This window comes from Phaenicophaeus curvirostris, chromosome 14 (genome assembly GCF_032191515.1).
Source record: "Phaenicophaeus curvirostris isolate KB17595 chromosome 14, BPBGC_Pcur_1.0, whole genome shotgun sequence".
NCBI lineage: Eukaryota > Metazoa > Chordata > Aves > Cuculiformes > Cuculidae > Phaenicophaeus > Phaenicophaeus curvirostris.
In genome coordinates this window covers 20746345-20760000 of record NC_091405.1, presented here as the reverse complement: position 1 = coordinate 20760000, position 13656 = coordinate 20746345, and the positions used below count along the sequence as shown (strand labels likewise).

General features: G+C 43.1%; 1 protein-coding gene across 3 annotated transcripts in view; it reads left to right on the top strand.

The window, feature by feature from the left end:
• Nucleotides 1-13656, top strand: part of ZNF536 (zinc finger protein 536) — a 273010-nt gene that overhangs the window by 136977 nt on the left and 122377 nt on the right. For all 3 annotated transcript variants that reach the window (XM_069868170.1, XM_069868169.1, XM_069868172.1), the window contains one exon: nt 11841-11993. In XM_069868170.1, the coding sequence (XP_069724271.1) occupies nt 11841-11993 (153 nt within the window). The remainder of the gene's footprint in view (nt 1-11840; nt 11994-13656) is intronic.

Sequence of the window (13656 nt, the reverse complement as noted above, 5' to 3'; positions counted from 1 at the left end):
CCCACTAGCACCATCCTGAAAAGGCATGGGAGCGTGTGTCTCCACAAATGCAGTAGCCTGTATTCGAGGGGTTTAAATCAGTGTGTTCATTGAGGTGGTACTTCATTGTGTCTCAGTGTCAGCTAGGAGTCAGCCGGAGTTTGACTCTGAAGGCTTGCAGGCGAGGAATTTGGGCCTGAACAGTCACTACAGTTATCCTGATGTGTTTATTCAGGTATTGTCAGAGGTTTGTTTCTAATGTATAATCCCTGTGCCCTTTTGTCACAACAGAGTGCAATCTTGAAAGTTTTCTACTCTGCAAAGTGTGGTCTCGTTATTATTTCTGTCCTGTGCACTGCAGGTAATTTTGCTACAGTTCACATTAGCGAAAATTTGGTGAAAAGCCGATCTTCCTCCATGTGCTGTGGGATTATTTCAGATGTACTCATGAAACTCCTGTCTCTTCCAGATGTGACTGATGTCACAGACAAGCACCAAACCCACTCAACTGATTCCAAGTATTTGAATGTGTTTGCAGCAATGTGTCACAAATACAGTTCTGGGATGGATGTCATTCCATCTGTACCTGCAGATCCTTGCAGTTAGATGTCTTTCCTGTACCTTGCCGTGCAGTTATTGATATATGGGGCCATCATTCAGGCATTGATCTGAATATTTCCATGATGTTTTGCAGTATTTCTGCTCTCCAGGGTGGTCAATAGTTAAGCCTTGACCCTCCAGGTGGGGCAGAGGAGCTCAGGGGAACGTTTTGGCTGAATTTCTCATGATACTCATGAGGTAGAGGAACAGTGGCTGTTGTGCTGGTGACAGAAAGAGAGGCAGAATAGCTCAATGGCAAGGCAGCTTCTAAAATCAAGTAAGCATTGTGTGATTGTATGTATGTTATTTAAAAGAATAAAAAAGTTCCAACTTCGGCACCGCCTGTCTCTCCAGCGTACGAGAACTGAGGCAAATGAATATGGCCTTGAACACACTTTTTAATTTTTCAACACTGTATTTTGCCAACTTTAGTTCACTCTGTTGACTGTTCAGTCAGACCGTTTTTAAATTAAAAAGGAATACGTGGTTGAATTATTTATTAAACAAAAGGTGCTTCCGTGCATGCAGACTACCTGGGCTTTGAATGTCTTTTACTGTTGGAGTTTGAAGAAAGTGCATTGCTAATGAGTTAAGAGATGGAACAACCCTTCTCCTTCTAAAATAAGTTTTCCTCTGTCTCCGAGCAGCTAATTTGTGTCTGTCCAGTCACAGAGGAGTGCCCGATCTTCATTCAAGTGTCTCATTTTGACCTTAGTTTGAGGTTGTGTCCTCAGTTTGGTAGGCTTCCTGAAGTGAAAATATTATTAATTTCAGCTAGAGACATGTACTTGCAAATAATTTAGTCTCTATTATCTCCCAGTTTTATAGATGCTCCTCATGGGTTAAAATACGTATTTGCTAGTGCATTAATAATGTGGAGGAGCTGTACACAAGTGGAAGGCAGCTTGCAAAACCTTTGTGCCGTGTTGCCGTCAGCCTGTGTGTTCCTGCAGGTCACAAGTTCTCCTCGGGATGATGGGAAGTGCTTTGTACAGTCACCTTTGCTTTGCTCTGTCCCCAGTGCTGCCTCTGTGTCCGTGTTCCGGATGTGCACACAGACAGCGTTTGTTGCACTTTTGGAGGAATGTGGCCTCGAAATGCCTGATCTTCTCTGTTCTTGTGCCCTTCCCCAGAAAAAAACAACTGCTAGCTTCCGATGGTCTTCAAATCACTTTGGCTGATGGTCGCAGGGAAAGCGTCGTCAGGCTGGGAAAGTCAGAGGGTGTTCTGTCAACCTGGAAGCTGTGGTCTCCATAGCTCGCTTAAAAACTAGTGGATTGGTTTACCTGGTCTCAAAAGAGGAATTAACTCAGTCTGAGGGAACATCTAAGAGGTTGATATTTCTTGTCACTGATGTGGGACTTGGTAACTCTCTATGATTATGGTGATATAGAAGTGTGATGGGCTGCAAGAGGCCAACCGTGGCAGTGAAGAGGCTTTAGGAGAAGGTTGATGAGACCTTCTGGGACTCTGCAGAGCTCACGGTCACCCCGATGTGCGGGAGGGTGGTTGCAAGTCTGTAGTTTGCCTGTGGAGGGAAAGCAGCAAGCAGTAGCAAGTGGCTGGGCGCACCCAGGCTTTGATAGCTACAGATGGAGACCTAGAAGATTGCAGGGCCACAGTCCAACACCAGCACATGTAAAATAAGGCTCAGGATTTAGATAACTCTGTTCCAGCATACTGACGTGCATGGCCACGGGCCAACTCCAACACATGCAAAATTAGTTTCAGGATCATTCCAGCATACTGAAGCCTATGCTGAAACCAGTGAGTGCCACGAGCTCAGCTAGATCAGAGGACAGCGTTCAAAATAGTACTTTTACTCAGATGAAAAATTTTATATTTTCATAGTAGAAAAGGGAAACTGGGTTACGGATGTATCAGCTCCATGTGCAGCATTTCACTTTCATAGCCCACAAGCAGCATGTTTTGGTATTAGTGTACTTTACGACTGTTTTATAAGCATGATGCAGGTTGACCTGGTAATGTATTTCTTGAGATACATCATTTCGTGGCCAGCAGGGTGAGGGAGGGGTTTCTCCCCCTCTGCTCTGCTCATGTTAGACCTCATCTGGAGTCCTGTGTCTAGCTCTGGAGTCCCCGATGTAAGAAGGACATGGAACTGTTGGAATGGGTCCAGAGGAGGGCACAGAGATGATCTAAGGGCTGGAGCACCTCTGCTGTGAGGACAGACTGAGAGAGTTGGGGTTGTTCAGCCTGGAGAAAAGAAGGCTGCAGGGAGGCCTTAGAGCAGCCTCTAGTACGGAAAAGGGCTCTGGGAAAGCTGGGGAGGGACTTCTTACAACGGCCTGGAGTGATAGGATGAGGGGGAATGGCTTTAAACTGGAAGCACCTCTGCAATCAGTAACCTGTAATGGAATAAGAGCCTTTAATTCTTCCTCATTTTACTGAGGGGGAAATTAGTAATTTAGCTCCCTGGACAGTTGTTTGTCTGTTACTGGTTCAGTTGGTTTCTTTCGTACTGACATCTACAGAAAGGTGTTCCTGTGACATTTGAAGTGATTTACATTTTTCTGTATTAGAATGAATCTTTCTAAAATCTGACATCCTGCTACCAGCACTTCTGTGCTGGTTTTGCCACCCCGTGATAAGGCAATAATAATGAAAAGGAGTTTTCTTAATCAATAGGATGTAAAAACTTCTCCAGTGACACCTGGTACCCTGAGAGCTCCTTATAATTTAGGCAAGTCTGTGGTTTTGACTTGGAAAAATTATTTGTTTGGTTTGTCAATTTGTTTAAGCCCAGCAGCCCAGGGTGAGACTTGGCCAGTGCAGTTATTAAATGTTTCCATACAACTGCTCAAAAGATTTTAAAAGCTATTAATGAATTTTGAAAACTGTGTGGAGTTGGGCGATAAATTGTGCCTTCTAAAACCTCACAAGACTGCATTGTTGGGCACATGGGAAAAGCCTAGAGAATATAGGTTTGCTACCACTCTCTTCCACTCAGGTCCACCATCATTCCAACAGTTTACTTGCACTATCTTGGATTTTCTTCTTGTGTGCTGTACTAAATGTTTCTCTTTGTCGCACACGTAGTTTAGGAACAAGAGAGAGGTCATAAATGAAGTTCATGTTATTGGTTTGGTTGATAGGTATGTAGAGATGCTAACATGTAGAGGAAACAGCCTAAGTCTGGAAGCAGGAAGAAGGCAATCTGTTCATTCACAGAAGTCCAGTTAATGGTTATTTTAGTTGATTAGCTAGCAACTTCATTTTCTCCCTCATGAAATTGCCTCCACAGATCCTTACTTCTGGAGCTTAATCAGCAGTAGCAATCCATCCCAGGAGTGGGAGATCAGGAGTACTTAATTAAAGAGGGACTGTAAGGCAACTCTCCCAAATTGGATATCTGATCTAGCCTTGGCATCAGGAGAGCAATGCAAGGTAAAAGTGTTTATCAAGCTCCATGTAGCCCCTCTGCAAATCTCAGAAATGGGAATATGATGCAGACAGCCTGGAGAAGCTGCTATAACCTGAGTAGTATGGGCTCTGAGGCCATCTGGTACCTGAACACCTGCCTACAAATAATGCAGACAGATCCAAAAGGTGGTCCAGTTGGATGGACTTGCTGCTAAGATTCCCCACTGGAATGTTCTCCAAAAGCAGTAAACAAGCTGTATGAAGTGTGGAAAGGCCTTGTCCTCTCTGATCGGTAACCAAGTGCCCTTTTCAAATTTAGGTGACTGGATTGATGCCAACACTGGTGAGCCAAGGGTTTGGGTAAGAAATCTGGTGAGACAGAGTTACGTGACAATCACAGACCAGTTGAAAATCACAGTGTGTTGAAAATTCAGAATATTTTAAGCTTGTTTTAAGAAAAGGAGAAGAGAACCATGAAAAGTTTGTCATATGGAAAGTTTGGGAGTTAACACTTCTATCAGAAGTATAAATGAACACCAGAGTAAATTTTGAGAATGGATGACAAAGAGCATTGTCAAAATACCAAGGAAAGATCCATGAGTGCATATTAAAGCTCAGCGTAACTGATCCAAAGAGTAAGCCTCTGCTTTTGAAGATATGTGCTCTGTGCAGAGAAGTGCAGTAAGGTGTTCTGACAGCTCAGACGTGCACTCCAGTAGAAAGCGAGAACAAGCAGAAGCTCATCATAGAGAGTAACTGATAACATTCAAGATAGCAATAGATCCATCGTTCTGATGAACGATGAAGTATGCCCTCTTGTAAAGCATCCACTTCTGTCGAAGGGTCTAGTGGAATTTCGAGAACCTCGTCTGGCAAACTCAGTGGTTTGGGATCTGAAGTGCCTTGATCTGTACGGTCAGAATAGGGAAGCTGGATTTCAAAGCCATGGGTTTGATGTAGCAGAACTGAAGAGCCGGCGAGGAGCTGTTTGGTGCAAGAGCCTTGCATGTGAATGGCTTAGAAAATTGCAGGATTTTGAAACAAACCAGCAAAACTGGTGTTAGAGGGAACAAAGCAGTGATCTGTGAGCATTGGCCTCAGGCACAGTTCTCATTCGGTAACTGGAGGCTCCAGGACTTAGTGGTGATGCTGTGCAAGTGAAGACAATTTAACCAAAGACAAGCACTCTCATGACCATACTGTGTGTATTCCTGATGCTTGCTGGCTTTGTTGAAGGTCTGTGCTCAGGTCTGACTGCATGTGTTACAACTTGCACCTTGTCATTACACCCTTTGTGCATGTGATTTTAGAATGGCCTTAAAAGTCAGGAGCATTGGAGGAGGGTGAAGAAGTTTGCCATGCCAGCATGTGCATATGTTAAAAAAAAAAGAATCAGCACTCCTTTTGTTTGTGTTTTGATTCCATTCTATTAAAACTAGTATTTCAATAGTATGCTAAGGTCCCAATTCTGATCTAAGCGTTGAAGTTTCATTGAGTTCGGTAGGGCTCGAGGGGTATAAAGTAGCGAGATTGAAGTTCGAAGCTTGCTTTCTTCTTGTGTGATGGTTGGCAGGATAGTGATGTTTAACTAGAATCTTCTTGGGGCATGGACTGCATTCCGCTGGTTTTGTACAACTGAACTCAGTGTCACTAATTAATAAAACAATAAATACTGAAAATGAACTATATTGGGTTTTATTAACAATTTACATTTCATACAGTATTTCATTTTAAACAAGTACAAACTCGTACTCTGCGATGGTGAGATGTAATTGCTGATCATGTATCTCTTTGTTCCAGACACTTTTATAAAAGAATATGTATTATGTATGATGTGACCTTCAAATGTCATGAATGCGTTGTGCAATAAACTGTCAATATTTGTGGCTATAAGGTACTAGATGACTTTTACAATAATTGGAACAGCTTTATTAAAAGCTTGGATCACTCAGCTGGTTAAAGGGAAAAACCCAGGCCAATGTTCATCTGGGAGTTTCCTTTTGCCAGCTGTTAAATTAAAGATACTTTAAGGTGCTTAAGATGTCTTCTTTCTTTTAAGAAAAGCTACACTTAAAGAGGTCTTATGCAAAAAACATAAAAAAAAATAATTTGCTTCAATGTGCTTAATTTTCAGTCCAAACTGAGCTCCACAAGTTAGTGGCAAGGAACCAAACCGAGTTTTTAAGTACTGCATCTGATTTTCTGTGTCTTTTGGTCACACGATTCTTCAAACAAATCAGGCAGCTCAAATGATGTACTCCGAAACTGTGTTTGAACTTCGATTATCTTAAAAGGTTTGAAAGATGCAGAACAATTTGAAAAGTAAGACTGCTAAGAACTCCAAAACAATAACTCTGTAGGGAATTTGATTAAAATGAAAAACGAGGATAAGAAACGTTTTGTGATAAACAAAAGTGTAATTTCTGGGTAAGTGTCTATTGATGTCTGTGCCGTGTACACAGCCCCGCGCCTGTTTGCAGAGCGCGCGCCACGGTGACAGCGTTGGGTACGGCCAGTGCCGGGGGGCAGGGTGATTTGCACCCCCAGGGCATGGGAAGGCCCAGTCCTCGAGCGCGTTGTGTGCTCGGCTGTGGGCTGAGGGTGCGCGTGCTGCCTCGCGTCACTGGGGAAGGGGCTCCTTTCGTGCTCCCCCTTAGCTGAGGTATCGGCTGTGACTGCCGTTTGCCCCCCTTGGACACTGTGGGTCTCACCTGATATAGGTGGTTATGGGCATCTCACTCCAGTTTAATTTAGAATGCGTGTTAAATCTAAACCTGCAAATACCCTGATGGGTAGCAGAGCCAGGGGAGTTGAGCCTTTTCTTTCCCTGCATGGCTCAGCGGCCCGAGCGGGGACTCTGATGTCCGAAGTGGTGTCTTGTGGTTTACCGGTGGAACCTTCAATGTAATCTTTATTTCTGATAATACAAACAATGTGAATGCTGCTTTCTCACTGGTAGGCCTCCTTTTAAATTCTCTTCTAAAATAGCTCTCTGTTTAAACAAGTTCTCTGCCAATCCATATTAATGCCTAACAGTTTAAGATTCCCATATTTGGTCATTATAAAACCTAAATCCTTGATGAAACAATAGAGACAGCAAGTTGTTCCTAACCTAAGACATTAGTAACTCTTTCCGGAGGCCTAAAATATCGCTGTAATATTTAGTAATACTAGTTTCTTTCATTTTAAGCCATGCACTTCACTAGCAAATAAAGCGTAGTGACGTCTGCTAACAGGATTCTAATTTCAAATTGTGAGCACTGGGCTGGATTCTGGTCTCGTTTACATAGAAGCTACTTCAGGTAGTTGGAAAAATATAGTTAATTATATCTGTAGTTATATTCCTATTTTCTGCTATTTTCAGTATTATTAAAGCCATCTCTAAGGAACAGGCAACAAAGGTAAAGCATCTCTTTCCAGAAATCTTGTGTACCCAACCCTGCGTCCCAGGGAGTGAGGTGGCCAAGTCCAGGCTCACTCGTGAGTGCCGTACTGAATATCTTCTAACTCCCTTTTGGGCAATAGAGTCAGGATTTAATTTTTCGTGCCCCAAGATGGCCTGATGTGGGTGGTTTGTAAATCACCAAAAACTAGCTGTAGGCACTACCACTTCACGTCACACCGTGCTTCGTCAGCTTTTACAGGCAGGTCTGAAGAACTAGACACATTTTGGATTTCAGAAATACATGAAAATGTGGGATTCTGTGCAGCTTCAAAGGCTTCTGGCCACATTTTCAAAGGGTTCTTTAATAATGTCTGAAAAATGTGCAAGAGCAAACACATGCTCGTAAGCGTGATTACCTATTTTGTAAGTTGATTACCTTTTCCATGTGATTGCCTGTTTTTGGCTAATTTGGCAATCCTTGTGTTGACAAATTCCAACTGACTTCACTGATAATTTAGTATGCACGAGGACTGCAATTTAGCTCCTTTGAACATGAAAGTACCTCTTTGCGACCCCGCGCTTTCACATGCGTGCAGCAAACAAATGCTCCCACAGAACTCACGGGACACGTGTGTAGATGGCTCCCTTGGCAATGTGGCTGCTAGTGTGGTGGAAGTCAGTGCTGCTTCCTAACCAACTGCACCCGTGTTGCTGTTGACGGAAGCAAACTGTCCATTCCTAATCGTGCTTGTAGACTCCTCCCAGACGGGTACACCTGTCAGTCAGGACATGTATGGAAATCTCAAGTCATTCTTTTTGCTTTTGCTCTTTGTATGACTGGCTTCATAGCTTCTGCTTTGAGTACACCAATTTACTGTCCAACTAAGTTTGCCTTCTCTTGCCTAGAAGTACCCACCGTTGTGCCTCCTCAGCATCCCTGTCCATTTGCTGAGGGCACTGCCAGCCGCGGCAGTGGCTCATTTCTGATACCGAGTTAAGATACCTGCTGTGAAAAAGGGTTCACTGGTGTGGTTCTCACTTTCTTGTAACCTGTAAAAGTGCTCCTGGCTCAACACTGTTTATTGGAATTATTTGGCTCTGTGGAAATCTCTCTGGGTACCACAGGGATGGGCGAGCAGCCTGCAGCTCTACACCAGTCATCTCCCTGCTTTCCTGCTAGGCAAGGAGCGCGAGCTTGTTGTCCCTCTTCTCCTGAGAAGTGGGCATCTGCCTGAAGAGGGGCTGGTCCTTCAAATAATGATCTCGTGGATTGCTTCTTTGTGATTTCAGTCTGTGTGGCAAACAGATTTGCTCACATTTTGGCCAAATTGGCTCTTTGGTTACACAGCTAATTGTCACCTTCTGATCCGGACGCTGAAGCAAACTTTCTTTTCAAGTATTCGTCTCATGGGACAAAGCAGGCAGTCAGTTGTTAAGTGTAGCTGAGGCACAGTACGCGAGAGATGACCCTGTCACACCACCTGGGGAGCTGCTCCGTGCCTGCATCCTGCTGTGTCCTGTGCTGGGGAGCGGTATCTGCCAGCCCAGCAGGTACAGCAGATGCAGCAGCTGGAGGTCTCGCAGCCTTTGCCTTCTCCTTATATTGATGCAAAGACCAGTCTCATGCACAGAATGGAACGTTGCTTTTTGCACTTCTGCCTGTGACTTGTCCTGCAAACAGAGGCTGGAAGGAAGGCTCAGTAAAAGTAAGTTCAGAGATGAGGCTTGGCAGCCTTGCATCTGGCATGTACATCTATACAATACTTTATACTCTGTGCTGTTATTTCCTGCACTCAAATCAGGAAAGGCAGGGATGGGCAGGAAGACATTTAGGATGCAGACCTGCCTGTAATGGAAGTAGACAGTAAAAAGCAGTCTAATCTGACGTGCATCGAGTGCACATCATGTAGACCACATAAGTCAGTGAGCCACAATGGCTGTAAGATAAGTAACTGCTCTCTTTCCTTCCTGATCTTTTATCCTCGGAATTGAGCAGCCCCAAAAACATAGCTCAGTTCCCAAGCAAATCATAAATTAAATTAGTTTTCTGGGGCTAATCCTCATTCTGTGGGTCTGGAAAACATTCCTGCAGTTCTGCACGACTGAACAGAACTAAGAGTTTCAGCTTTGGAAGGGTCTCAACACCGGGAGAAAGGGGATGTCAGAGGGGTAGAATGCACGATTATGGGTGAAGCTGGAGATTTTTCATTCCCCACACACTGCTGTTGCCATAGTCTGTAATCACCAGTTCTCTGCTTAGCTTTTTCCTTGCTGATCTCCCTTTTCTCTGTCACTTTTCCCCCTTCACTTGCCATGGATTGCTTTAAGAGACACAGTATAAAAACCCCTTGGTCGCAGTCAGTGAGACTTAAATGCATTTTAAAGTTAAGCACGTTTGGAACTTAAGTGCCTTGCCAAATAGGTACCATTTGCCAAAACGGGGCCCCAGTAAGAAGCAGGGGTAGCGTTTGATGGGGACAGTCGGCAGCCTTGAACATATCTCTTCATTGTTTGCAGTGAAAGAACTTCGATGTAAAGCTGCTCATTCAGGTAGCGATGGCCTCCAGCGCTTCAGTGGGCTTTGTAGGCAGAGGGATTCAAAAAAAAGCCCCCTCAGCCGGGCTTTAAAATCTTAGGAATGCTTTCACTGTGGGAAGGGAAATTCTTCAAGGTAAGGCCCTGCTGGAGTAAAGCCTTTGGAGCGATCTACTGTATGTCTACTTACATCTAAAAGAAAACGCTTCAGACCACCCACATCTTCCTTTGCTTCATTGTTGTTTGCAGTTTGCTTTTTCAGAGGGATTAGTGCTGGAGTAAACTCCATCGTCTCGCTGCCTTGAAAAAACTCAATTTTGTGTAAAGTGAAAATTAGACTCTTAAATCTGCAAAGCGAGCTGTTTATCTTACAAATTTATTCTTTTTTATTGGGCCACACATATTCTAGATAGAAAGATAAAAGGCAAATGGATAACAGGACATCATTTAGAGTGACAGATAGCAAAACATAACTAGGAGACCTATTCCGCACATTTCTCCTGAGTGGCTTGTTAGCTTTATCTATATATTTATCTATAATGCTTATAGAGTATTTATTGAAACCCAAAATAAAATCCTGCAGTTTATCATCATGCACTATGTGTTTCGCACTTCAGAAGAATCTTTTTGTGCTCAGGAATTCATTTTTTCCCAAAGCAGCTTGAGACATGATTATATACAGCTTCTGAGGAGGAGAAGAGGGGGAAATCTGACCTCTTCAGGGAGATTGGAATTGTAGACTAGCACCCATATATGTTTTCCTGGACTCCTAAGACAAAATAAACTCCTGCAGTCTGTTACTTCATGTACTTGTGAGTAATTCAGAATGACAGTTACCAGCTTTCTAACTTAAATATTGTGCTTAGACTCCACAGTTTAAGAACAACCAGAAAACGTGAAATAGAATGTGAAAACTATCACCTTTTGCCTTTTGAAAACCAGCAATAGCTTGATGGCATATGTGACTGTGATAAGCATTTGTATCTCTCTCTGTATTTTATCACTCCATCATTCCCTTCTTTCATATTTGAACAAAATAGTTTAGAGGGACCTTTTTATAACCAAAAATGAAGTGCCCGTTAGTGCTACCTTTTCCAGAAGTGTGGTGTTCGGGTCTCTGCTGCTGTGTGAGTAGTATTTATTAGAGCCAAATGGTTTAAGTCTTTCTTATGTCCCATCGCTTCCACTTAAAAGGTAATGCTGTGTAAATGGCACTATGTTTCCTGACAGCTTTAGGTACGTATCGAGTGGGTAAAGACAAAACATTTCTAGTCATTAGTTTGTGGCTCGAGTAACCAAGACTCCGCCTGCAGATCTTAACGGTGTGGTCTCCCCCAAAATCGAACCCAGAGAGCTCAGCTTTGCACTGGGATTCACCCTCACCTGAGCAGTCCTTTCATTGCCTTTCCCATGACGTTGGGTCACCCATGGGGTCCTGCTGTAGCTCCAGCACTGATGTGCTGCGGAAGGAAGTTGATGAGCTTTGTGTATAGACATCGCCGTTGCTATTGGTTGCCCCCATTGCTACAATTCCAGTGTTTTGGGAGGTTTTAGTAGACCGATGTGAAGTTTTTCTCTGTAAAAGAATACAGACTTTCACAATACTTATAAATTTAATAGATTCAACAAAACAACAATCTAAAACTTTTGGGGGAGAAATTAATAGGAACTAAGTAAAGGAAGAAATCAAACCAGCTGCTGACACAGCTGTTTCTTTTCTTGTATAATTCAGTTCAATCTAAAGGTACCATATGCTGCTTAAAATGATGATGAGAAAGATGAAATAATTTAAGACAATAACAAGAAAATATATTAATTGTCAGCATTCTGTCAGATTGAAAGAACGGAATAGACAGGTGTAGTATTGACATGTTTAACTTTGTGTTGTGTTAGCAGTTTCGGTGAGAACAATTTCTGACATGTGCTGAAGTGATGTGAGAACGTTTCTGTGTTGCAGACATCGGAGAAGAAGCCGGGAGAGCGGTAGGAGTCCAGCAGCCAGCTTTGCTGAGAGACAGGAGCCTGGGTTCTGCCATGAAAGACTGCCCGTATTGTGGAAAAACGTTCAGGACGTCACACCACTTAAAGGTCCACTTGAGAATACACACAGGTGAGAGGAAGAAGGTAGCAGAGCGCTGTTGGCGTGCCGTGCGTGTCGGGGGTTAATGCAAGACGTGCCTAGGAGCCGGAATTCCCAGCGTAGATTTGGACTCATTAGCTGGAGAAAGTCTTTGGAGGAAGATATATGACAGTCTTAAATAAAAGCACAAGGAATGTGTTGTTGGATAAAGACCACTTTAATAGAATTGTCTTTTCCCAGCTGAGGTTATTTCTGTCTCCCTCCCTGCCTCATCACTGTTTCCTTCAATTACCCTTGCCCTTCAATCGGCGTAAGCCTGTTGGTTTCAGACTTGGTTACACCAACCGCTTCAAAGGCCTTCCTGAGCATCTGCTGGGGGATTCTCTGTTCTTCACAGAGTTACTATTTTTGTCCCATTTAGCTTGCTCAATTTTAACCTCTCACTGTTCGTATGAATAAGTCAGTTTCATGGATCTGCATTTTTTTTAATAGAACTGACCCAACTTAGCACTTAAGTAGTAAAACTTACTGTGTTTTATTTTAATAACAATCACAGTGTTTCTGCCCTACAGAGACTTACTGCTGGTCTGGATTCTCACTTTATTTTGCTGTATAGTTATTGGTGGGCTGCTCTCGATACTGGTAAACTATAACCAGTCCCTGAAAGTTAGAATACCTTGTTTGCTTAGAAGTGCATACATGCATGGTAAGGTTCCAGTAGAGACACGGTATGTTACTTACACTATACATAATTAAAATCTGATATACAGCGCTGAAAGGGGAGATTTAGATTGGATCTTAGGAGAAATGTTTTGCTGTGAGGGCAGGGAGGCCCTGGTCCAGGCTGCCCAGACCAGTGGTGGCTGCCCCATCCCTGGAGGGGTTCAAGGCCAGGTTGGATGGGGTTTGAAGCCCTTGATCCAGTGGGAGGTGTCCCTGCCCAGGGCAGGGGGTGGAACTGGATGGACTTTGAGGTCCCTTCCACCCCAAACCATTCTGTGATTCTATGCTGATATCCTCAGGTCCTGTTGACATCACTGGAAATTCTGTATATGGCCAATATGGTAATGTTTTCTTCTCAGCCTGAGGGATCTTGCAGGCTTAGGGAGAATGTGCAGAACTGGAGATTTTAGATGCTTCTCTTTGTAAACAAGCAGTCGACACTGCAGTTGTGGAGTCATTTTAATTTTAAGCCATTTTAGATGAATTTCAGAACTTTGATGCCACTTTTCTAATTGATAGGTAAAATAACCTGCATGAAGAAATACTTTCTGGTTGTAGCTCTTGCTTGGAGAAACTCCACAGTTAATTTTCATTTCACCGAAGTACTGGATAAAGAGTGTTTTCCTCCCCTCCCAAAATCAGCAGTTGTGTTTCTCCTATGTTCTTCTGCAAATGCCGTGTGTAATGATGGGGTGGCAAATGTGAGGCTGACTTTGGAAAATTGAAAAGGAAGGTTGAAAATTATTTAAAGAAAAAAGTACCATTATTGAGATAAGAAAGTTTGTTCATTGCCTTTTTCTTCTCTCTTTGGGTTGTGGAACTGGAGTATTTCTGTCTGATTGGATTACAGACCATTTAGGGCAGGAATATTCTTTCCACGTGTTGGACTTTGTAAAGGTAAAAAGAAGAAGAAACACCATGAAATTCCTATTTGTGTGTTAGTGTAGGAAAAGTAAATAAAAGGTAGTGA